This window comes from Oncorhynchus clarkii, chromosome 32 (assembly GCF_045791955.1).
Source record: "Oncorhynchus clarkii lewisi isolate Uvic-CL-2024 chromosome 32, UVic_Ocla_1.0, whole genome shotgun sequence".
In the NCBI taxonomy this organism is placed as follows: Eukaryota; Metazoa; Chordata; class Actinopteri; order Salmoniformes; family Salmonidae; genus Oncorhynchus; species Oncorhynchus clarkii.
The window spans coordinates 27,881,024-27,908,353 of record NC_092178.1 but is presented as its reverse complement, the minus strand read 5'-3'; the positions used below and the strand labels follow the sequence as shown (position 1 = coordinate 27,908,353).

Sequence of the window (27,330 nt, the reverse complement as noted above, 5' to 3'; positions counted from 1 at the left end):
GCTTTTTAGTCCAGGACAAGGCTTCATGTGAGTGGGGTCAGTACCACTCACCGGTTACATTGAGCACAGCCTCATGGCTGAAGCGTGTGTTGGCGATGTTGGAGGCCACACAACGGTACACCCCGGCATCAATCCGCCTCACACCAGTCACCTGGAGGATACCCATTGGCAGGAGAGTGTACCTGGACAAGGGAAGGGGGGGAGGGTTTAGAGAGGTGTGAGTGCACAGGTAGATGTGACATATAGTTCGGCTGAGAATTTAAAGTTTAGCTTATTTTTCAAAATCTCTGTCTGCAGCATGGTAGCTACATCGCTAATGTAGCAATTTATCTTGCAGGGTGACACCAAGCGCCAAGTTCATTAGCAATCATCCCAAAATAATAACATTATGAACCGTGTGTGTCTGTGTGTGTGCATAGGAGTGTATAGGCCTATATACACTGAGTGTCCAAAACATATGAAACCCCTTCCTAATTTTGAGTTGCAGCCCCTTTTGCCCTCAGAACTGCCTCAATTTGTCAGGTTTAGACTACAATGTGTTGAAAGCGTTCCACAGGGATGCTGGCACATGTTGACTCCGAAGCTTCCAACAGTTGTGTGAAGTTGGCTGGATGTTCTTTGGGTGGTGAACCATTCTTGATACACAAGGGAAACTGTTGAGCGTGGAAACCCCAGCAGTGTTGCAGTTCTTGACACACTCAACCCAGTGCACCTGGCACCTACTGCCATACCCCACTCAAAGGCACTTAAATATTTTGTCTTGCCCATTCACCCGCTGAATGGCACACGTACACAATTCATGTCTCAATTGTCTTAAGGCTTAAAAAATCCTTCTTTAACCTGTCTCCTCCCCTTCGTCTACACTGATTGAAGTGGACTTAACAGGTGACATTAATAAGCTTTACCGTGGATTCACCTGGTCAGTCTATGTCATGGAAAGGTGTTCGTAAATGTTTTATACATTCAGTGTATTATGATGATGTTACCTGTTGTCGGTAGTAGTGAGTGGGGTTCTGTCCCTTTCCCAAGTGATGTTGGCCTCGGGCACACTATTGACCTGGCACTTGAAGCGAGCCACACCGCCATCGTCCACTGACATGGACTCTGGGTGTGTGTGGAACTTAGGGAGGGCTGAGGAAGAAAGAACAAAAGTTATATCTCCATTTAACATTTATTGACACGGGATATTCTAATTGAGAGAAAATCTCTCTTTTGCAAGAGAAGACCTGGTCCAAGATGAGCAGCAGAGCCTACAATATTATACAAAAATATATATCTATAAGATGTACATATAATTAATATGCACATGCACAACATATGAAAGTCGTTCATTCGGTCACATGTGTGTGTGTGTGTGTGTGTGTGTGTGTGTGTGTGTGTGTGTGTGTGTGTGAGAAAGAGAGACAGCGAAGGGAGAGGGAGAGAGAGAGAGATGGGGGGGCTTTGGGATTTGTGTGCTGAACAGTATGTGTAGGACAGTTTGTGTCTGTACAGAATGCACGTGTTTATCTTAAATCATGTCTGAACACAATGCTTTGTGTGTGTGTGTGTTTTGTGTGTGTCAGTACACTTAGTGTACCATTCATCACCCACAATGTCACAAAGAAACACAAGAGATGAAAAAGTCTGAGGTGGTCTCGGGTTGCCAGATATGCAATTAAGGTATTCTCAGCGTGGAGCATCATGTATAACAGTCTATAGATTCCGATGGGGTTTTGGGTTGCCAGGTATGTGACAATGGTGTTCGCAGTATGGAGAACAGAACAGACTCTCCTGTTTTGACAGAAGGGGGACTACATGTAGTGATCTCCTATAGATAAGACAAAAGCCAGTGTTTGCCTCCACTGTTTTTATGACTTCTGAGTAAAGCAGGGACATATAAATAATGTCTGGTAAAATGACTGTAGCATTACACTGGAGTGAATGGGAGGACCTGGTAACATTCACTGCTGGTTCTCTCCTAAATCACATTCAGAAGGGAATATTATTGACTAATTGTGTGTTTGTGTAGCCAGGCTACACATTGAACATATTACTCATTGTAAAGCCCTGTTCACATTACCCATAAGCACTCCGTTACGAATGTCATGCATTTCAATGGGGACGTCCACAACGGAGGGAAAATGAAACGCCCCCTTGCGTTTGAAGGCTCCGTTGCGAGCGAGACGTCGCATACTTTGACATTTTCCAAACTTTGCTTCGTCTTCAATCCAGCCAGAGTCCGTTGAAGAACAGAAAGTTACCAAACCACAGCAGATGGTGAAAATATTTGGTTTTCGGCGATGTCTTTCTGGGATAGCTAGAAACATATAAACCATTACCCATTATATTATATGACTGTTGCCTCCCGTTTAAGTTTATTGTGATTGTAATGATATTTTTTTTAAATTATAATTATTAGGTGGAGGTCGCTAGCTACATTGAGGTCCTGAGTGCTCTGGAGCAGGTTTTCATCAAGGATCTCTCTGTACTTTGTTCCATTCATATTTCCCTCGACTAGTCTCCCAGTCCCTGCCGCTGAAAATATCACCACAGCATGATGCTCCCACCAGCATGTTTCACCGTAGGGATGGTGCCAGTTTACTTACAGACATGACGCTTGGCATTCAGGCCAAAGACTTCAATCTTGGTTTCATCAGACCAGAGAATATTGTTTCTCATGGTCTGAGAATCCTTTAGGTGCCTTTTGGCAAACTCCAAGCAGGCTGTCATGTGCTTTTTACTGAGGAGTGGATTCCTTCTGGCCACTCTACCATAAAAGCCTGATTGGTAGAGTCCTGCAGAGATGGTTGTCCTTCTGGAAGGTTGTCCCAACTCCACAGAGAAATTCTGTCATAGTGACCATCAAGTTCTTGGTCACCTCCCTGACAAAGTCCATTCTCCCCCGGTTGCTCAGTTTGGCCGGGCGGCCAAGTCTTGGAAGAGTCGCCACCATTCTTCCATTTAAGAATGATGGAGTCCACTGTGCTCTTGGGGCCCTTCAATGCTTCAGACATTTTTTGGTACCCTTCCCCACAATCCTGTCTCGGAGCTCTACGGACAATTCCTTCGACCTCATGGCTTGGTTTTTGCTCTGACATGCTCTGTCAACTGTGGGACATTTTTATATACAGGTGTGTGCCTTTCCAAATCATGTCCAATCAATTGAATTTACCACAGGTGGACTCCAATCAATTCGTAGAAACATCTAAAGGATGATCAATGGAAACAGGATGCACCTGAGCTCAATTCCGAGTTTCATAGCAAAGGGTCTGACTTAAGATAGGTAATCTTTGCATTGATACAGTCTTTAAAATGAGTTATTTAGCTACTGTATTTCTAGGTGAAATTAGCACAAGTAGTGATTGGCTGGTGGAGAGCAACCATGCCAGAAAGAGTAAATTAACCATTTCCTTTAATACTCAATACTACCGTGTCTTGTGTTGTGTATGGATAGATAGGTGAAGTGTTTTTGGTTTATTGTACTGTATGTGTATTGAGTGTTATATATGCCCTCTACATAAGTGACTGTTACGTAGGTCACCATTACATAAATAACACTAGTGAAACATAAAACAGTATGTAAGGCAGGTGAACTCACATGCCAGCTGAACCCGGGCCTTGCGGCTGACCAGCATGCCAAAGCGGTTCTGAGCGGCGCAGTCGTATTCTCCAACATCTGTCTCACTTCCGACTCTGTCTAGTCGTTTCTGGAAGCTCTGGATGAAGAGGGTCCCATTGGGCAGCACCTGTACACGCTCCCCCACAACTACGGGCACCCCGTTCTTGCGCCACGTGATCGAGATGGAGCCCTCGCCCTCTACCCGGCAGTCCAGCATCAGCGGCCGATCCCGCACAGCGATGACGTCACTGGGCTCCAATAGGATCGCCAGCTCCTTGGCACCACATACATCTAGAAAGAGGCGTGAAGAAGATCATTGGCTGTTAAGGTTGAGAACATCAGTGTTGGTTCATTTTGTAGACTAGTACAGTGGGGGTGATGCTATTGCATGTGTCTAATCACCCACTATGAGTGAATTCACTAAGGAACTTAATGTTGGCTATATATAGTAGCTTACCTGTTCACCCGATCACTTTAAGATCAGTTAAGAGGACCAGTAAGGGAGATTGATACTCTGACCCTATGGGACAATCCATTAAAGGAAAAACTTCAAACTGAATTTGTAAACTATACCTCACAGAACTTTGTACTGGGGCATTGAACATGTCATGGCGGGAGCCTTGCCTGTCTCTAATACATTCATACACCAAGATTCCTATCCCATTCCCTATGTATCTGTGTTTACAAGCAAAGTCTGAGACGCAACAACATAAAAGGGGACCGGAATAGAGATGGACAGCCACGTTCGCCAGGGGACGAACTCTTCCAACCCCAAAAACTGCCCTTGACACTCTACACTGGCCAACTGATTGATGGCTGTGTTAGTTCCGCGTCCAAAACACTTTTACTGAAACCGGCCACAATAATAGGGCTGAATGCCGGGGAGTCATTGAGCCAAAGAGGGCAGGAACAATGGCTGAGATGGAGGCAGAAGACTAGAGAGGGTTAGTGGGGTCAAGTTAGGAGAACTTCTATTGAACCAAGCGCAGACCGGCAACAATGGCGCAGTGACGACACTTACACTTGTTTTTACCCTACCTTCCGACAACCCCCTAGAAAGTCCCATCACCATAAACCTACACCCCCACCCCCTATGGGGGCCATCTGCCCCTCTTATGCCCCCCCCTGCATCCCTGCCTCCCTTTCACCAAGGCTCCGGGGTGACTTTCCCATGCCACTGGATCACCCCATTCGCCTCTTGAAGTTGACCCCGCCAACATGGCAAGTCTTCCCAAAAACCGCTGTCCCGCCCTGACCCCTCAAGATGGCCGTTCCCTTTCTCCCAGCTGTTGAAGTGGGGAGGGAAAGGGAGTCCGAGAGTGACACACCCGAAAACCCTCAGTGCCCCCTGCTCTTGAACTTGCATGATAAGACGCACCATCAAAATAATGGAGAACTTTTGCATAAGTTTATCTGAACTGAATAGTCATTTACACCATTAAAACTGTCTACACTGTATTTCTGATCAATTTGATGTTATTTAATGGACCAAAAAAAGGCTTTTCTTTCAAAAAACAAGGACATTTCTAAGTGACCCCAAACTGTTGAACGGGAGTGTAGCTCTCGCTACTTTGCACAGAAGGATACCTGTTTTCTAAGGGTACCTTGCCAAGCCTTAAAGAAAAAACACTTTTCATTAGTCCACTGTTGATAGAGCCAAACAAAAAAATGTAAGACCAGCTGTCATGGTTTTCATTTTGCATCATCATGATGATGTCGCCGGTGATACTTTGCTTCATGCAAAACCTTTTGGGACTGTATCAACAGTTAACTAATGAAACAAATACCAAACTATATATTTTTTGTTGTTGTTGTATTCCACCCCTTTTTCTCCCCAATTTCGTGGTATCCAATTGGTAGTAGTTACAGTCTTGTCTCATCGCTGCAACTCCCGTACGGACTCGGGAGAGGCGAAGGTCAAGAGCCATGCGTCCTCCGAAACACAACCCAACCAAGCCGCACTGCTTCTTGACACAATGCCCATCCAACCCAGAAGCCAGCCGCACCAATGTGTCAGAGGAAACACCGTATACCTGGCGACCGTGTCAGCATGCACTGCACCCGGCCCGCCACAGGAGTTGCTAGTGCGCAATGAGACAAGGATATCCCTGCCGGCCAAACCATCCCCTAACCTGGACGACGCTGGGCCCCATGGGCCTCCCTGTTGCGGCCGGCTGCGACAGAGCCTGGACTTGAATACAGAATCTCTAGTGGCACAGCTAGAACTGCGATGCAGTGCCTTAGACCACTGCTCCACTCGGGAGGCCCTCAAAATATAGTTTTTGAGTGGATTTTCCATTTAAGCTTCTACAGGCCCAAAGTGGTAAGGTCAGGTTCCAAGTTCAGCTCAGAACAACATAATGTATCACATCCAGGCTGCATCACATCCGGACATGATTGGGAGACCCATAGGGCAGCGCACAATTGGCACAGCATCGTACGGGTGTGGCCAGGGTAGGCAGACATTGTAAATAAGAATTTGTTCTTAACTGACTTGCCTTGTTATATAAAGGTTCAATTAAATAAAAAATAAGTACAACATTTTTGGTATTCACACTTTTCCCACATTTTGTTATGCTACCGCATTAATTTAAAATGGACTAAATTGAGATGTTGTGTCACTGGCCGAGGTGGAATTATGTTTTTAGAAATGTTTACAAATTAATAAAAAAATAAAAGCTGAAATGTCTTGAGTCAACAAGTATTCAACCCCTTTGTTATGGCAAGCCTAAATAAGTTCAGGAGTAGAAATGTGCTTAACAAGTCAAATAAGTTGCATGGACTCACTATGTGTGCAATAATAGTGTTTGACGTGATTTTTGAATGACTACCTCATATCTGTACCCCACACATACAATTATCTGTAAGGTCCTTCAGTCGAGTAGGGAATTTCAAACACAAATTCAACTACAAAGACCAGGGAGGTTTTCCAATGCCTCGCAAAGAAGGGCAGCTATTGGTAGATGGGTAAATGTAAAAACAGCAGACATTGAATATCCGTTTGAGCATGGTGATGTTATTAATTACACTTTCGATGGTGTATCAATACACCCAGTCACTACAAAGATACAGGCCTCCTTCCTAACTCAGTTGCCGAAGAAGAAGGAACCCGCTCAGGGATTTCACAATGAGGCCAATAGTAACTTTAAAACAGAGTTTAATGGCTGTGATAGGAGAAAACTGAGGATGGATCAACAACATTGTAGCTACTCCACAATACTAACCTACAGAAATTACTGAGTGAAAAGAAGGAAGCCTGTACATAATAAATGATTCCCAAACCTGCATTCTGTTTGCATTCTGTCCAACAATGATCAACAACCAACTTGACAAAGCTTGAAGAATTTTTAAAATACTAATGTTTAAACATTGTACAAAGCTCTTAGATAGTTACCCAGAAAGACTCACAGCTGTAATTGCTGCCAAAGGTATTGTATTTACTCAGAGGTGTGAATGCTTACGGAAATTTGATAATTCTGTATTTAATTTTCAATACATTTTCAAACATTTCAAAAAACATGTTTTCACAATGTCATTATGGGATATTGTGTGTAGATGGTGGTGAAAAAAATGTATCAATCCATTTTTATTTCAGGGTGTAACACAAAGAAATGTGGAATAAGTGAAGGGGAATGAATATTTTCTGAAGGCACTGTGTCAGTATAATGGACCAACATATTTTAGATATATGGCTTTCTAAACCCAGTTCAAATTGCTAGGCCACAGCCCAACTTTGCACTGAATAGCCACCATAATAATATGCATCTCTATACGCATCGACAAAGAGATTGATCAAGGGTCCCCTTCTTTTGTGTCCGGATAAACGTATTCACAATGCTCTAATCTGGGTGATGTGATGCCTTCAAGGCAGCAATGCAATCACTATGGCCACGGCTGCTACATATTGCTAGCTAGCGACAAGAAATTGGGTGCTAGATTAAGGCCTTTGAAGTTAGCCCACATGTGCTCTCTCTCTCTAAAACAGTCAAATGTTGACCCAACTATGCTACTTATCCATTATTACCACGTGGTCTGTTCTTATATGGATGTGTGATGGAGTGCTAAAATTAGAGGATGAATTCAATTTCAGAGGTGGGGGGTCCGAAAATAGTTTTGGGGGGTTTTCCTGAGCAGCAGGGATCCCCCACCCTGTCCTCACCCTGGAGGCTGTGACCCTAACCCTTCAGGGGTCATGAGAGAGTTGGAGAAGAGTTTATGGAAGGGAGGAGGGGATGGAGGGATAGAGGGGACACTTGGATCCGGCCACCAGGTCTGTCACATTCACCCCCCCCACACTCGGTAACCAATGTCTCCTGGGCCGCTGGCCCTGAACTTTACAAGCTATTGTGACGTGAAACAGTGATCTTCTTAGCCAGGCACCCACACCCCAAAAAGAGAGGGAGAGAGAGTGAAAGGGGGTCCTGAGCGCCGGGATAAGGCAAACCTACGCAAATCCCCTCATTGATTGCGTTATGCTTTCCTCTAGCATTGCCTTCCCTGTCTCTCTCTATATCTGTTTGAATGGCAGCCAGCTACGGCTAGACTATGACTGAAGAACCAGTATATTAAAACTGGGCCCTGGACCAACCTTCCACACAAAGTACTATAGGCTTTAATAAGGCAATAAACATTCTATTGAATGGACTTGGATGGAGGGGTTGGCTGAGAAACTCCTGCTTTACAGGGCTGTAACAGTGCAATGAAGTTTTGAGGCAAGGAGAGAAAATTTGGTCTCACATTCGTAATCAGGTGGCATATTTGATCAAAAAAATCCACTGACTATTGGCCTTAGTGTTGTAATCAGTAGTGCATCAAATGTAGGCTGCACTTGTGCTGAAAATGTCTAAAAGTAGAAAACACATTTTTAAGCTTGCAGGCATAATGACTTAAAGCCTGCAGGCATAATGACTTAAAGCCTGCAGGCATAATGACTGAAAGCCTGCAGGCATAATGACTTAAAGCCTGCAGACATAATGACTTAAAGCCTGCAGGCATAATGCTTTATAACTTGATATAACTTGTTGTGAGCTTTTATAATGTCTGGTAATAAGTCTTGCAATATCTTATGTGGGGAAAAGTATAACAAAATATACTGTATATAAATGTTCGAAGACTGAATTGTAACCACTTTCTTTGGCCACTTTGTTCATCCTCCACAACTGATTATCATTTCAATTTCTGTGTCCAAAAAGGATGAAAAAGAGTTAGAAAAGCTATTGAAACTATCCCCCTTTCCTTCCTATCCAAAAAGTAAACCCGGGCTTTTGTGTGGGATTACAAATGTATTCTATGCACCTTGAAAAATTCCTCCCCTCCCCTCTCCCCATTAGATCCATTACAGCAGTGGGGGAGCCGGCGTAAACAATGCCTGAATGCAGAGCTAGGGAGCTAGGAGGAGAAATCCTGAAGGAACGGGGTGTGGAAAATGGGAATCGCTGGGAGGTGTGAGGCTCAGTACCCAGCGGCAAGCCCCTTTGTCTCGCTAATGGGAGTTAAACTCTCTCCCTCGCTCCGTATCCCCATCTCCTTTTAGTGGTTATGCAAACATGCTATTGTCGCGGGCTACCGGCTTGCGAGGCGGGGGCACCCAAATTGCTCAAGTGTTTTGTTTAAGGATCGTCATTATCTGGCATATGCCAAGTTCAAAGTGGAGTAAACACGACACCACTGTTTCCGATGTTGAAGAGGAAGTTAAGCATGTGCCACCCATGTTTGGACTCCTCCCTCACAGATGTAAATGGGGCAATTAACTAACACTGCATGCAAATTACTGCACTGATTTTGATTGTAATGGCCACATATTGTCCATTCATTGGGAGAAGAAAACAATGAATCAGCTAATTTAGAGCTTGGCTTTCTTAGCTGTGGGTTTGTTTTCATGCCTGGAGACATTAACACATTTAATTGACAGCCTTACATTTCAGGCTATTTGCGTGTTTGGATCAACTACATAATCCAGGCCCAATTTGAAACATCTCCACCTCAACTCAAAGAGCCATGAAATCAGAACTGTCTCTTTTTTAGAACTATTGATCCTCTCAGTTCTTATTTATATCACCAGAGAAGGTCCCCAGAGGACAAAGAGGAGAAATGACCATCTGCATTTGGAGATTGGATTGTTTCTGATGGGGATGGACAAACACACCGGTCTTAAAAGGGCCTGGACAAATTTCGGCCTACTCTGGACCCCTCGTTGGATCAATAAACAATAATCTCCAATGCGATGGGGTTGGAGACCTCACTGCTTGCCCTCCAGTTTTTAATCACTTGGGTGTGGGCCAGCAGAAGGGGACACAGTTTATTCCTATTATCAAGGAAATCTCATTAAACAGAGAAAGGCATTGTGGGCCATGGTGGGTTCTCCTAGGACATAACATAATAATCTACACAGAGGATGCTATCTTGTAAGGTCCTACCACACTGGACCTGAAGGCTTTCGATAAATCGATCTACTGGTATATCTGCAGTACCTGGGTGGTGTTCAGTTGGGCACACTGCAGCAAAACGCTTTGCAACGGAAAACAAAAACAAGCGTTTATTACTGGATAAGTTCAGATAGTCCCTGAAAGTTCGGCCCAGAGTTAGCAAACTATTGTCTGCTCATTGATAAAGTCATTAATTCTTCTCTTCACCTTTTCCATATCTGAATGTCTGTTTGAATTTAACACTGGCTAAAGTTTCTAGAACGTCTATGGTCATTTTGAGTACAAAGTCTTCCATTTTAAATTTGATACCACAGTCACGACCACTGGATATGGCTTCAGAAAATGGCACCAAGCAAGGTACCATGTTGGTACCGTGGTAAATGTCATTGACAAGTCTGTGCTTTATTTACCTAAACGATGGTTTGGGACTTAATGAAAACCTACAATGATGCAGCCTTTTAATTCAAAACACCAGCTCCTCTGTAAAGGTTACCTCACACTCAGGGTGTTTTAATTAAAATAACGGATGTGTGTACTATACACTGCCGCTCGGGTTAAACATTGAGCATTGGCCTCCCAAGTGGCACAGGGGTCTAAGGCACCGCATCACACTGCTATCCAGGTTCGGGCTCGATCTGTAGATCCGGGTTTGACCCGGCCGTGACCGGGAGACCCATGAGGCGGCGCACAATTGGCACAGCGTCATCCGGGTTAGGGGAGGATTTGGCCGGCTAGGATGTTCTTGTCCCATTGCGGTCTAGCGACTCCTTGTGGCAGCCGGGCGCACGCACGCTGACTTCGGACGCCAGCTGTACAGTGTTTCCTAAGACACATTGGTGCGGCTGGCTTCCAGGTTAAGCGAGCATTGTGTCAAGAAGCAGTGCGGCGTGGCAGGGTTGTGTTTTGGAGGACGCACGGCTCTCGACCTTCGCCTCTCCCGAGTCCGTACGGGAGTTGCAGCGATGGGACAAGACTGTAACTACCAATTAGATATCATGAAATTGGGGAGAAAAAAATAGATAAAAAGTACCCAAAAAATAATACTAACATTGAGCATTAATACCAGAGAGAATTAACTAACCAGGTGCTCGATCAGGCCGCTAATTTTCTGGCCGACTATTGATAAAAACCCAGGCAAAGAGCGATGTCTAATGTCCCAGGTGCCCTTGATGATAGACACACACAGAAGCTGAACTGGAACATTGGAGTGTGTCAGACAGTGTTCTGTGTTTGTCACCAACTTCAACTGACTGTTTGTCTCGTAGTTCTGTATAGAGTACCTGTTTTGGTCTCATTAATTGCACACCAAAAGCAAATGGTACAACATATAACTCTCGTCAGATAATGGCTTGGATGGCTAGGCTAGGTGAACTCACACTATTAAACACTCACACTATTTAAGCACCTAGAGATGTAGGATATTGATTTGATCACCCTGTTGCAGGACAACTTTCCTGCAATTCGGGACATTTAAAACGTGTAGTTTATTTGAAGGTTTAAAAAGGTTTCTGAAGTATGTGATTTCCATTTAGAAATTTCAGACTTGATTTTCCTAAATTAAAAATGTATCAACCTCTACAACAATGTCCATTGATTATAATCTACATTTCCTGTTGCTGCAGGATTATTTTCCTGCCGTAGCAAAATGGCTCAAATTAAGATCCTACATATTTATGGATTGTGATATGCTAATATCATTCACTTCCATTCCGAATTGATCTTAAAAATAATGGTAGGTTGTATTTTGAGCGGAACATCCCTTTAAGAGATTAGTGACACTGGTTCTACATCTGCTTTACACAGCACAGTGGTAGAAAACCCACACACCATGTCATCAGCACGCTATCAGTGTCTCTGTGTCAGGTTTCACACGAGTCGCCCTGCATGCATGGGTTATGGGGTGGGATTAGCTCTGTCAGATCTGTGCTGCGATAGGCCTGTCACGTTGGCCCCCATAATTGTATCTTCAGCAGGGGAGATCTGCCATGTATTACCATAAGCCCAAAGAGGATAGAGATGTTTCCCTCCTTTAATGCTGGATGGAGGGATGGAGCAGTGGCCCAGCACAGGGTTATTGTCCCTGTGTGGATTATACCAATGGGGTGTCTTGTTGGACTTGGAGGGGTCCTATGGTCCTATCCCTATATCTAGGTACCTCTGGATGGTGTGTGTGTGTGTGTGTGGGGTGGAGGGGGGGAATATGTGATGTGGACATGGTCCCAGGCAGCTGTGGGAGGATTACCCTTGACGGACACACACACACCCTTTTTAATAAGGTCTCTGGGCCAGACTCACAGAGAGGGAGTGGGGCCAGTGTTATGGAGATGAGGGTGTGTGAGGGTCAGGTCACTACTGGGGCAGGGTGAGGCGCCTGGCCATTGTCTCCCTGGCTTTTCTTGTTCCCCCATTACCAACCACTCCATTGACCAGAAGGGGACCCCAAAGGTTAAGTCCCCCACCCTACCCCACCACCCTAGGTCACAACAGCCCCCTCTTTCTCCCTAAAAGGTCATAGGTCCCTCCCTAAACCCCTTTCTCTAGTCCAACTCTCCCACACACCTTCTGTTCTGCTCCTTCACTGAGTTTTTGTTTAGACTGGATACTATATGTTGCCAGATTTGATTACAATACAAAGGACCCCAACACACTGGGCCTAGGGCCTATTTTAAGTTAGGCCTTAACTTTCTAAATCATATGAAATTCTATATCTTAGTTTCTTTATATGAAGTCTTCATATGAGTTGTTAGGCCTATTCATGTGTTTGTTTGTTACAAACTTGGGGGGACATTTTTAAGAGGCAGATGATTTTTTGGTATTGTTCTAAAAGGAGCTGAAATTAACTTGACTTTGATTTGATCATCACATTTTAGAGTTGAGGAGAGTTGTTTCCTATCTGTAATTCCAATGTGGTGTACGTGTTAGGCAAATTATATATGGGCCTAATCAAACTACCCTTGGTCTCTTCAACTCATTTGATATCACCAGATTTGGTTTCGATATTTATCGATTGACTTGAAAAAAGGTAGCAAAAAATAGCCTCTTCTTTTGAAGTTGGAGTTGGAAGATGAACTCTACGTCAGCAATGGATGGAAGGGGAAGCGATCATATGATTTTGTAGGCCTATAACTGAGAGGGAAAGGTTGTATCGAAAACGTTTTCATATTATCACATAGGCCTACCTTAGCTCCAAAATAAGGAGAACACACGTGTGTATTCAATGTTCTCTGAAAAGGAACATATTACATTTTATCCTGAAAAGAGCAACATTGTTGTAACCGGATTAACCATACATGAACAGATAATGTTTTATATCTACGTGTAATAGCATCGCATTTTAAATCAAGAGAGAAAATACTAAGGAAATGTAGAGCCGACATAAAGAAAATGCATATGCTTACACACGGCTATTTAAACAGCATAACCAGATGTTGTTCAATGAGACAAGCTAAACAATGAACAAAACATTATTTCGATTCGACATTATGCCGTTTCCATGAATTATAGGCCAACTGTTACGTCCTAATTTATTAAACACATAGACAGAAGAATGAACCGCTGAACCATTGTAGGCCATCAATAGGTCCCCAGTCCCCCACTCCATCAAAGTTGTAGTGCAAAAACAACAAACCCATATAACCGCATACATATTATAATAAAATGCATACTTACTCAAACAGATATAAGCCGCCAAACATGTGAGCAGCATCCCTGGCTTATTCATTTTTTTAAATAAAAAAACAAGTATTTTTGTCTTGCTAAAATGTCTTCTGACCCCCCAACATAAAAAAATATATATATTCCAATTGCTGAGATGTGTCTTCTTTCAAAGCATTTGCTGAGATATCCTCTTTGGAGAGGTTGCAATAAATTGGATTCACTTTAATTAAAACATTTCTACTGTTCTTTAAAATCCCTTGGCCAGCATATTGGCAGGAGCTGGCTACTGGTCACGTCCAAAGCTACTTTCAGAATAGTATTTTGTCTATTCAGGAACCACGGAAGGGACAGTGGACATTAGGTATGTAAGGTTATTGTTGTCCCCGCTGACACCTACGGTCAGTGAATGGACATTGATACAACAGCTTTCGCCGGCGCTGGCAGGTTGGTCCCCACTGAACCAATCACAGACCGCGGGGCGTTCGAGGGGAGGGGCGTTTTGCATGATTGATATTCATTTGAATGGAGGCCTGGCCACTTGATGTCACATAACAGAATCACCACCGACAGCTGTGGCCAACCTGGAGAGCAGTGAGGTGTCATGCGCTCTGTTTTCCTCCACCATATATTGGTGGCACAGGTCTTTTGACAATATTTTCAGCCTGCAGATATACATTAATGATGTGGTTATAATGCATAATACGACTTAGAATATGACTATATTGTAATATGTAATAAGGTGAAGCTCATAGGTTTATTTTAATTTGTGAAAAACAATATCAGCAGGATGCATATTTATTGAGCCCTTTCACATAATCCCTTTAATGTTGTGCATTGCCATCATAAACCATAAGCCATATGACCTCAACCAAGTCCTTCTCTGAGCAGATCCTGTGACATAATAGTCATACAGACCCTTATCCTGGTATATGTCCTATGGCAAGAAATCTCATGACTGTGTGTTATGTAATGAAAGGCGAGATGAACACAGTGCAGTCTAATATACTGAACAAAAATATAAATGCAACATGTAAAGTGTTGATCCCATGTTTCATGAGCTGAAATAAAACATCCCAGAAATGTTCCATATGTATGAAAGCTTATTTCGCTCAAATTTTGTGCACCAATTGTTTTTATATCCCTGTTAGTGAACACTTCTCATTTGCCAAGATAATCCATCCACCTGACAGGTGTGGCATAACAAGAAGCTGATCATTACACAGTTGCACCTTGTGCTGGGGACAATAAAAAGCCACTCTAAATTGTGCAGTTTTGTCGCAAAGCATAATATCACAGACTACTCACATTTTGAGGGAGTGTGCAATTGGTATGCTGACTGTTGCCATAGAATTGAATGTTAATTTCTCTACTATAAGTCTCCTGCAACATACATTTTGAGAATTTGGCAGTACGTCCAACTGGCCTCACAACCGCAGACCATATGTAACCACGCCAGCCCAGGACCTCCACATCCAGCTTCTTCACCTGCAGGATCGTCTGAGACCAGCCACCCGGACAGCTGATGAAACTGAGAAGTATTTCTGTTAGCGAGGAGAAATGCCAACTGAACCCTGGTCTTACGAATATGTGTTTTCTGGGGTTGGCGGTTTTACCACTCAAGTTATAGCACACTATGTTAAACTTGAGGGTAAAGGTTACACATTTAAGCCTAAATAGAAAATGCAAAGCAACAACGTTTTTGATTATTCAAAACATGTCTGTTCCAAAACAAGTGACAAGGCACTATAGTGCCTGTCAATCTGAGTGGCACTTTGTCAGAGAGCTAACGATGATCAGAAATCAGTATACATAACCTAATGATACATTTTATGGAATCAATTTAGGCCATTGTCCTCAGCAGAGAGGGATCTCCTCGTGAAAATCCCTTAGACTGTTGGTGAAAATGTCAAGGAAAAGATTCAGGGCACTGGTTGCCTTGACCTTTCATATATGATTCTTCATGCTGATTCAACTAGTACAGTGCATGATTCAGCGAAGGTCAGAGTCCCTGCACTAAGCAAAAAGTAATGCAGCATGGTGTATGTGAGAGTACTACTGCCTCCATCTGAGGCCTGGCCTGGGCTTTTATGGTGTGTAGGGAGTAGTACTGTAGAATGGTGTATGTGAGTTGCCTCTGCACCGCAGGATCCATGGATCGAGCCCACGTTACAGCTCTCTCTCTCTCTCTCCACATCAGTCTGTTAAAGTAATAAGGAAAAGGCTGTGGCACTTACACAGACAAATATTTTTGGGAAAAAGCTATACAATGTGTGAGGGCTGTGTTAGGCAGTCTGTGGGAGGTGTAACCAGTGGGAATTAAACCATGTGTCCCGGTTGCCAACCCAACCTGTTAAACATTAGAGAGAGTAAATCCTCAATGTTTGAGGGTGACATTTGGTCTTAAACAAGACTACCTCATCACAAGAGTGTGATTCCAAATGACCTCCGCTACAGAGGTACTAAGGACAGTAGAGAGGACCTCTCAATAGGGGTTTGAGTTGGCTGTGAGCTAGTGGTAATGGAGCTGTTTATAAGTTCCCTTGCAGTGAGGGGAGGCTGCATTAAATGCCCTTGGCCATGGCCGTCGCCAAACGAGCCCCCGGTTCCCCTTATCCCATTAGCTCCATAATGGCCGCCTGGTTACCCATGGACATCAACCACCCAAGACACGGCCTGTTCACTCCTAATGTTCACTTTTAATGAATGTCCACGCAACATGCTCCATAACACTAATAAGAATAGAATATAAACAAACATGGGTACGAGGACCCGTCACGCACCTATACAATAAACACAACACTGACAATAAACAATCTCTGACAAAGACATGAGGGGAAACAGAGGGTTAAATACACAACAGATAATGAATGGGATTGAAAACAGGTGTGTGGGAAGACAAGACAAAACCAATGGAAAATGAAAAATTGATCAATGATGGCTAGAAGACCGGTGACGTCGACTGCCGAGCACCGCCCGAACAAGGAGAGGCAACGACTTCGGCAGAAGTCGTGACATTTAATTTTAGATTTGTGTGTATTGTTGTGAATTGTTAGATATTACTGCACTGTTGGAGCTAGGAACACAAGCTTTCCGCCACCCCCACAATAACATATGCTAAATATATGTATGCAACCAATAAAATGTGATTTGATTTGATTTAAAGATCACATCGCTCTAATCCGTGCTCGCATTCAGGCGGCAGGCCCCCACGCGCATTTCACACTATCACTTTCACAAGCTGTTGACTCCATTCTACACAGGCAAAAAGAAAGAGAACGGGGGAAGGAAAAAGGGAGTGTAGGTGAGCAAGAAGAGAAAGAAGGAGCATTGAGGGAAGGAAGAGAGAAGAAGGGAGCCCAGGCGGGGAGAGAGGCACACAACTGTAAAAGTGGAAGCAAAGAGATGACAGGATAAAGGAGCTTGAATGAGAGAAGAGAGAGACGACAGGGTAAAGGAGGTTGAATGAGAGAAGAGAGAGATGACAGGGTAAAGGAGGTTGAATGAGAGAAGAGAGAGACAACGGGGTAAAGGAGCTTGAATGAGAGAAGAGAGAGACGACGGGGTAAAGGAGCTTGAATGAGAGAAGAGAGAGACGACAGGGTAAAGGAGGTTGAATGAGAGAAGAGAGATGACAGGGTAAAGGAGGTTGAATAAGAGAAGAGAGATGACAGGGTAAAGGAGGTTGAATGAGAGAAGAGAGATGACAGGGTAAAGGAGGTTGAATAAGAGAAGAGAGATGACAGGGTAAAGGAGGTTGAATGAGAGAAGAGAGATGACAGGGTAAAGGAGGTTGAATGAGAGAAGAGAGATGACAGGGTAAAGGAGGTTGAATGAGAGAAGAGAGAGACGACAGGGTAAAGGAGGTTGAATGAGAGAAGAGAGAGACGACAGGGTAAAGGAGGTTGAATGAGAGAAGAGAGATGACAGGGTAAAGGAGGTTGAATGAGAGAAGAGAGAGACGACAGGGTAAAGGAGGTTGAATGAGAGAAGAGAGAGACGACAGGGTAAAGGAGGTTGAATGAGAGAAGAGAGAGACGACGGGGTAAAGGAGGTTGAATGAGAGAAGAGAGAGACGACAGGGTAAAGGAGGTTGAATGAGAGAAGAGAGAGACGACGGGGTAAAGGAGGTTGAATGAGAGAAGAGAGAGACGACGGGGTAAAGGAGGTTGAATGAGAGAAGAGAGAGACGACGGGGTAAAGGAGGTTGAATGAGAGAAGAGAGAGACGACAGGGTAAAGGAGGTTGAATGAGAGAAGAGAGAGACGACAGGGTAAAGGAGGTTGAATGAGAGAAGAGAGAGACGACGGGGTAAAGGAGGTTGAACGAGAGAAGAGAGATGACAGGGTAAAGGAGGTTGAACGAGAGAAGAGAGAGACGACAGGGTAAAGGAGGTTGAATGAGAGAAGAGAGAGACGACAGGGTAAAGGAGGTTGAATGAGAGAAGAGAGATGACAGGGTAAAGGAGGTTGAATGAGAGAAGAGAGAATAGTGAGAGAGGAGGGGAGAGAGGCAAGAGATTGGAAAAGAGGGGAAAGAGAAAGCAGTGAGGGACAGAGGGAGTGTAGGAGAGAGAGAAGAGAGAAGGAGCCTTGAGGGACAGAAGAGCGAAGGGTGAGAAGGAAGAGGAAATAGGAGAAGGAGGAACAGAGCAGAGTAGAGGGAGAGAAGAGGCTGCTCAGAGAGGAGTGAAAAAATGAAACGTTTTCAACAAAGTTTTAAAGAGGTTGAAAAATGTCACTGCATTTGTTTATTCATAAAACACACTTAATACAATATAACTCATACAATGATGAAAAGCATCTCATATAAATACAAGCTAACACATCAGGTGAATTGTCAGAGAGCTACAGTGCAAAGATGTGCAACCAATACATTAAATTAAATGTCTTATATAAGCTAGCCTATATCTTGTACATGTGAATCCTACAGGTGGATTCAATTGAGGGGTTACGACAATGGGCATGGCACCTTTCATTCACAGTAACTTTAAGCACAGACCATCACTGAGATAACTTTAGGGGAAGACAGGTTCAAGTTCAAGTCCACTATGTGGCACAAAAATATTAAACTCTACAATTGAATTCCATTGTAATAGCACGAGACACAGCTTTATGTAACTGAGCTAAGATCTAACTGTAAACTCACTCCACAGCTAGCTTTAAATGCCAATGGAGCAATCCAATTGGATCTCTTTGTACAGCTCAATCGGTTCACATGTTGTCAAGTGGGCGTTCACATGTATTGACTGGTTCAAGCCCAGTCAGACGCAAGTTAAGGGAGGCAGCACTATATGCCGAGCTACTACGCTGTGGCCGGTTATATTTACACATTTGAAACCTACTGCTATGTTATAGCCATCTAATATCCAAGACTGTTGTCCCCTCATTAAGTCATTTAGATCACATGTATAATGGGGTGTAATCTTAGCAACCCCACGTTTCTGTATGGCACCTCTGAACACATTGAGAATACAGTGACAGACAAGAGTGACATGGTCAACTCTAACCCTTTGCAGATCAATAGTGGCTCATCAACCGAGGGGGTGCAATGAAGACAGGCACGTCCAGAGACGGCAACAAAACAATAAAGGGACGGTGACATTTCACTCGCGGCATTTTAATGGAGAACGATTCAAAAATATGGGTATTGACATGTGACATGTGGCTAAGACCTCCTGGTGTTACCCTCAGTCATTGTTAGAGCTGGTCTTTTTTGCATGACTGCCTTGTACCTCCTCCAACTCCCACTTCTCTCGTGACACAGCCCAAGTAGTGTAAAGTACAGTGCAGACAGCTACAGTATACAGAGCAGTAAAAAAATGCCATTGAACATGATAATTAAGTTATTTCTGGTTGTAAATTTCTTTTTTGGTTGTAGAGACGTCAGATTGACTTACTTACTTAAACCTCTTGGCCCCCTTGGGAGCATAGGGCATCCACCATGGCTCTCCATATTACTCTCTTCTGTACAAGGGTTTTTTCCTCTTACCAGGGGATCCCTGCTTTACTTTCCTTTTTCCTTTGTGGGGTTTCCTTGTGTGTTTCATTGTGTTTTTCCTGAGTGTTTGTCCAATCCATCTCCATTTCCTTCTCCTGATCAGACTGCTTATGGCCTCTTGTTTTTCGTTTTCTTCCAGGTCATGGTTAGTTAATTTATCTTGCCACCATATCCTCAGTATGTAACGTAGGTAGTAGTTGATGAAGACTTATATTTTATTGATTAGGGGTTGTGTGATTATCCAGGTTTCGCAGCTACAGAGGTGGAACGATTTTACATTTGTTTTGAAGATGATGATCTTGCTGTTTGTGTTTCAGAGACGTCAGATTACCAGTTTACAACCATCTAGAATAAATGTCATATTTTGGTAATTATCTTTTCCAGGGCCGGCCCTACCAATAAGTGACATAAACGGCTGGCCCCGAGGCCGGTAGGGGGGCCCCCAACTTGATTTAAAAAAACAACTCAGTCGGGGTCTCAACTAACTGTTGAGAGATAGAATAGTAGAATACACAACCTCATGTCAGCATGTTTTTTATATTGCTAGGTAAGCTGTCTAGCCATGGCCAAATTAATGATCGGGCATGCAGGGCACTTGCCCAGTCCTCTAGGGGGCCCACATTGATTTAGTTAGTCACTCAGATATCATATGAAAATGGCATTTGTTTTGGCAAAATCTGTAGATTTGCAGGAAATTTGCAGAAAACTGTAAAATGTTCTCTCAACCCCATGGCAAAATGAGCTTGGTTTTAAAATGGTGACATTATCTCACCATCTAATGGAAAAATGTGTAGAATTGTAAAAAACATTCTTTAAAACTATAACCTGTTGTACTCTTGGGAAAATGTGTAGAACTGCAAGAAATGTACTCTAAAATATATATTTCTTATTTTCGCCGCCAAGTGTTCACCCCTCAAATGGGTTGACAGCGGCGAGGTGGGTGTGCCCTCCAACCAAATCTCGCTTGGGGCCCCAAAAAGGCTAGGGTTGGCCCTGATCTGGTCAGATAACAAGAATAAAACCAGTTAAATGTTTATACTGTTTTACAATCAGTATGCGACCTGACGTCCTCTTGGTAGGACAATGGATCTTTCCTTTAAAAATAAAATAGTTTTGTATGTGTTACACTACCAAGGTGTACGATCAAAACACATGGAGCCAGATTTACTAAGCATCTGCACCAAGTACAGAGGTCTGTTTAAACAGCAAGGGGTGAAACACGTTAAAACATGACATTGTGATGATTTAAAATGTAACTTACTGCTTCATCATTTCTTCTGTCTCCATTCTACCTTAACATGTTGACCTTTTGATTGTGCAAACATTTGCACAAAATGTTGTGCAAACATTGATTAAGCAATTTCATCCACCATGATCTGACCAAGATAACTCTAATCACTAATAAACCTGATTAACCTCTCATACAACTGTCCTCCAGTAAGCATATCTGTCAATGGTGAAACAGTTAATTCACTCCTGAAAGAAATGAGAAGAAGAGGAAGCACTCCCTCTACTGGGTAAGCAACACTTCAAGCAGCAGTAATAGGCCCTCATCCTTTCATCTCACCAACAAACCAAATTGTCACTTGTATCGGGGAATGCTACAAAGTGGAAATGTTACTTGAGGGATTACTTGATAAATAAGGATAACTAACATAGCCATACTATACCACTTTTTTTGTACAATGAGGTGAGATTCTCAGAGCTAATTATCAAAAACACAAGTTCATTAAAACCAGGAGTAAGGGAATAGTAGACATAGTTACAATGCAACATTAGTCTATTTAATTTCCATTTTCCAGTTCCCCATGGAAGGGACAAAAATGTTATATAGAGTTCAGATTAGTAGGTCAGTCACTGAAAATCTCAGTACAATCAATGATGCACCTACATCTTTTGAATCTTCTTTAGAAATATTTTGGCACATTTTGGAAACATTCTTGCTTGGCCACTTTATAAGAGGTTTTACAGGCAGGTTCTTAATATAGCTATTTGCACTCCATTACAAAAACTCTGAAGGTGATCTCCTTGTTGCTGCTACTTAATCTGAGTTTCATTAGAGCGACCAATAAGAGGTTCTCAAAGCTCAGACATCCACACCCTACTTCCACACTGCTCTTTAGACGGTCGAGAATCTAGTGTTCATTGCAGATTTGACCAATCACACCACTCACTAATCAAGAGGGCCACTACTGTCACGTCTCTTGTCAGAATGAGGATCGGACCAAAGCGCAGCGTGGTAAATGTTCATGATTTTTTATTACTCAAAACACTCAAACATAATAACAAACAGAAAAAACGAACAGTTCTGTAAGGCAAATCAACTATACAGAAAACAACTACCCACAAAACACAGGTGGGGAAAAAGGCTGCCTAAGTATGATTCCCAATCAGAGACAACGATAGACAGCTGCCTCTGATTGAGAACCACACTTGGCCAAAAACAAAGAAATAGAAAACATAGAAATAAAGAAACTAGAATGCCCACACTAGTCACACCCTGGCCTAACCAAAATAGAGAATAAAAGCCTCTCTATGGCCAGGGCGTGACAACTACGCTCCAGATCGCCTTCTGTGCCCAGAGGTCCTTCATGAGGATCTACCCCATCACTCTTATTAATCATTAATAAAATAAAACAATGTGTCTTTCTATGCATATGTAATGTCTGTGGATGAATTATGAAACAATTAGTGTATGAAGATGTGCAAAAAAAAAAATGTGATGTAGATTTGTTTTTGCCATTGCTTGATCTATTTTAAATGTAAGAATATGTTGCAGATTTTCTGCAACAATACGTTCTCAACAAAAACTTTTTTCAGATCAGATAGCGACTACTCTCTTCATTTGGAAGGGATGTAAATACAGCACTAAATAAATAAGTTAAGGACACCACCCAGTGCTCTAACTATCGCCCGCTATCTTTTATAAACACAGATATTAAACTATTTTCTACAATTCTTTCGTCACCTCTCGAAACATGCTTAACTAAATTGGTACATCTGGACCTGTTAAACTATCCTCAGATACAGTGCGTTGCAAAAGTATTCGGCCCCCTTGAACTTTGCGACATTTATTGGATATTTCAAACTTTTATAACAAATCAAAAACTGAAAAATTGGGCGTGCAAAATTATTCAGCCCCCTTAAGTTAATACTTTGTAGCGCCACCTTTTGCTGCGATTACAGCTGTAAGTCGCTTGGGGTATGTCTCTATCAGTTTTGCACATCGAGAGACTGACATTTTTTCCCATTCCTCCTTGCAAAACAGCTCGAGCTCAGTGAGGTTGGATGGAGAGCATTTGTGAACAGCAGTTTTCAGTTCTTTCCACAGATTCTCGATTGGATTCAGGTCTGGACTTTGACTTGGCCATTCTAACACCTGGATATGTTTATTTTTGAACCATTCCATTGTAGATTTTGCTTTATGTTTTGGATCATTGTCTTGTTGGAAGACAAATCTCCGTCCCAGTCTCAGGTCTTTTGCAGACTCCATCAGGTTTTCTTCCAGAATGGTCCTGTATTTGGCTCCATCCATCTTCCCATCAATTTTAACCATCTTCCCTGTCCCTGCTGAAGAAAAGCAGGCCCAAACCATGATGCTGCCACCACCATGTTTGACAGTGGGGATGGTGTGTTCAGTGTGATGAGCTGTGTTGCTTTTACGCCAAACATAACGTTTTGCATTGTTGCCAAAAAGTTCAATTTTGGTTTCATCTGACCAGAGCACCTTCTTCCACATGTTTGGTGTGTCTCCCAGGTGGCTTGTGGCAAACTTTAAACAACACTTTTTATGGATATCTTTAAGAAATGGCTTTCTTCTTGCCACTCTTCCATAAAGGCCACATTTGTGCAATATACGACTGATTGTTGTCCTATGGACAGAGTCTCCCACCTCAGCTGTAGATCTCTGCAGTTCATCCAGAGGGATCATGGGCCTCTTGGCTGCATCTCTGATCAGTCTTCTCCTTGTATGAGCTGAAAGTTTAGAGGGACGGCCAGGTCTTGGTAGATTTGCAGTGGTCTGATACTCCTTCCATTTCAATATTATCGCTTGCACAGTGCTCCTTGGGATGTTTAAAGCTTGGGAAATCTTTTTGTATCCAAATCCGGCTTTAAACTTCTTCACAACAGTATCTCGGACCTGCCTGGTGTGTTCCTTGTTCTTCATGATGCTCTCTGCGCTTTTAACGGACTTCTGAGACTATCACAGTGCAGGTGCATTTATACGGAGACTTGATTACACACAGGTGGATTGTATTTATCATCATTAGTCATTTAGGTCAACATTGGATCATTCAGAGATCCTCACTGAACTTCTGGAGAGAGTTTGCTGCACTGAAAGTAAAGGGGCTGAATAATTTTGCACGCCCAATTTTTCAGTTTTTGATTTGTTAAAAAAGTTTGAAATATCCAATAAATGTCGTTCCATTTCATGATTGTGTCCCACTTGTTGTTGATTCTTCACAAAAAAATACAGTTTTATATCTTTATGTTTGAAGCCTGAAATGTGGCAAAAGGTCGCAAAGTTCAAGGGGGCCGAATACTTTCGCAAGGCACTGTAACCTCCGTCATCTATTACATATCCTACATGCTTCATCAGAAACCAAAGCTCCTTGGGCAGTTCATACCTCAAAGCAGAAAAAGATTTTGATAGACTATAATGGTCATATCTTTGATCGACGTTGGAACATATGGGACTTGGCATCAATATCATTAATATTATTTAAGTACTAAATGCCAGTGCCGCAGCCATAGTAATAACAGGCAATACCTGCTCTTTTCCATTCAGAAGAACTAGAAGTAGCAGGCTAGTTCTCTGGCAAAGGCATTTCAACAATCGAAAGAAATTACAACAATATCTCTCAATTCTACAGATCACGTCATCTCATTAAATCGATATATCTTACTTTATCTAGAGAATGTATCTCAATCCCTCCCAAAGACTTTCATGATCATAGACTAATTCAGCTCCATCTCAAGTTATACAATGAATCTAACCAAATTGGCCCTACTGCCTCTCAAAACCCTGATGGAGGACTCTATCTCTACTTATGGAATCCCAATCATTTACCATTTGAAATATTTGGGAATAGATATATTTCCATCCTTAAATATCCTAAAATCATTGCCAGAAACTTTAACAGTAGATGGACTAACTTCCCAGTTACTTTAACTGGCAGAATATCAATATATAATCTATTGTTAAAATGAATATATTGCCACAGCTGAATTTCTATAGTTCAATACTTCCCTTGTCTACCCCTTCTGGCTATCGGGGGGAAAAATCCATAGTGCGGTTTTGAAATTTATATGGCAAGGTAAGCAATCCCGGATAAAACTCACAAATTTACAAAAAGAGAAAGACGTAGGACTATCGGTACCAAATTTAAAGTTGTATTTCCAGCTACTAGAGCTTCTTCCCATCCTAAATTGGTTTAGACATGATTCTACCGCTCCCTGGCTGAGTATAGAGAGACATATGGTGTCTCCTATTGCCCTGGAAGAGGTGGTCTTCACTGATATATCCATTGAACAATGTAAACTACGCTTTGGTCCTATTATTGCTCACACAATCTCTAACTGGCGCAAAATGTAAAAACAATGTAACTGGGAATCAAGATGGCATACCCATACTCCAATATTTCACAATAATGCCTTGCGATCTGGAGGGCAGCCATTTGCATCCCTCCAATGGTCCAAATGTGGAACCCGTATTTACATTTAAGTAATTTAGCAGATGCTCTTATCCAGAGCTACTAGGATTAAGTTCTTTGCTCTTGGGCACAACAGAAGATTATTCACCTAGTCTGCTCAGTGAGCCAAAACAATGACCTTTTGATTACTGGGCCAAAGCTCTACGCTAGGCTATCTGCCTGCCATATCCTCGCTGATATCATGGGCAGTAAAGGTTTGAGAACATTCCAAGATTTGAAAGACACATACACAACTCCTTTTTTCTAATACTTACAACTTACTGTAGGTCAGCTATGCTGCCCTATGGAGTCCCTTGGGAAACGTAACTACCGAACCATCCAATGATAGGATTTATAAATAAATGATCTGGGCTCCAGAAAAAAAGGACTTTTCAGTAATATACAAACAACTTTTGGAAAGCTCATATTCTGAGCTAGCCATTAAAAAGTATGGTCCACAGATCTAAGTGAATATGAACAACCCTTTATCTGGAACAGAATATGTAAAAATATGACCCTGGCATCGCATAGTCCAAACCATCAACTTTGTTCACAAACAAATCTGTTCCACCGCTCATTGACTCTGTGCTGGTACCCCCTGTATATAGCCTCATTATTGTTATTTTGTGTTACTTATATATGTATTTTTTTAAATAAACGTTGGTTTATTTAGTACATATTTTCTTAAGTCTTATTTTTCTTAAAACTGCATTGTTGGTTAAGGGCTTGAATGGGTGGGGTTGGGGGAATAGGGTGAGAGGTTGGGGGTGGGGGCTAACCTCTTTTTTCCTGTCTGTGTATAGTTAATTTTTGGCTCTGTGATGCATTAAATTATATTAATTTCTGTATTGTGCATGTAGCCCCCCCCCCCCCCCAACAGGAACAATTTAGAAAAAAAGCTAATAAAGATTGTCACAAAATAATATGTTGCTGATTTTAACTTTAATGGGTGCCTATGGAAACAAATAGAACTGTAATGAACAATGTTTTCAATATCCAACTTTATCATCTGCAATAGTTTTTACAGTAGCTAATAATCTACAGTCAGGTGGTCATTACCAGGTAATCATGAGGTCTTAATCAATCAAATGTATTTATAAAGCCCTTTTAACATCAGCCAATGTCACAAAGTGCTATACAAAAATCTATCCGAAAACCCCAAACAGCAAGCAATGCAGATGTAGAAGCACGGTAGCAAGGAAAAACTAGGAAGAAGGAACCTAGGAAGAAACCAGGCTCTGAGGGGTGGCCAGTCCTCTTCTGGCTGTGCCGGTTGGAGATTATATGGCCAATATGTTCAAAACATTCATAGACAACCTACAGGGTCAAATAATAATCACAGTGGTTGTAGAGAGTGCAACAGGTCTGCACCTCAGGAGTAAATGTCAGTTGGCTTTTCATGGCCGAGCATTCATAGTTAGAGACAGCAGGTGCGGTAGGTGCAGGCAGAACAGTTGAAACTGGAGCAGCAGCACGACCAGGTGGACTGGGGACTGCAAGGAGTCATCAGTCCAGGTAGTCCTGAGGCATGGTCCTAGAGAGAAAGAGAGAGGGAATTAGAGGGAGCATACTTAAATTCACACAGGACACAGGATAAGACAGGAGAAAAACTCCAGATATAACAGACTGACCTTAGCCCCCCGACAAAAACTATTTCAGCATAAATACTGGAGGCTGACACACTGTGGCCCCGTCCGACGATACCCCCCAGACAGGACTAACCAGGCAAGATATAACTCCTCCCCCACTTCGACAAAGTACAGCCACTAGAGGGATATCTTCAAACCACCAATTTACTATCCTGAGACAATGCCGAGTATAGCCCATGGAGATCTCCCTTACGGCACGAACCCGAGGGGGGCGCCAACCCGGACAGGAAGATCACGTCAGTGACTCAACCTACTCAAGTGACGCACCCACCCCCATCCCAAAGCACTCACAGGCGGCCCAGTCCTCG

At 42.7% G+C, this 27,330-nt stretch overlaps 1 protein-coding gene across 1 annotated transcript in view; it reads right to left on the bottom strand.

Annotated features, from left to right (window-relative positions):
• Positions 1 to 13,747, bottom strand: part of LOC139392236 (immunoglobulin superfamily DCC subclass member 3-like) — a 30,718-nt gene extending 16,971 nt beyond the window's left edge. Inside the window, exons 1-4 of the mRNA XM_071140076.1 lie at positions 13,696 to 13,747; positions 3,581 to 3,892; positions 987 to 1,131; positions 52 to 182 (exon numbers count right to left, since the gene is read on the bottom strand). Of these exons, the coding sequence (XP_070996177.1) occupies positions 52 to 182; positions 987 to 1,131; positions 3,581 to 3,892; positions 13,696 to 13,747 (640 nt within the window). The remainder of the gene's footprint in view (positions 1 to 51; positions 183 to 986; positions 1,132 to 3,580; positions 3,893 to 13,695) is intronic.
• Between the last annotated feature and the right edge of the window lie 13,583 nt (positions 13,748 to 27,330).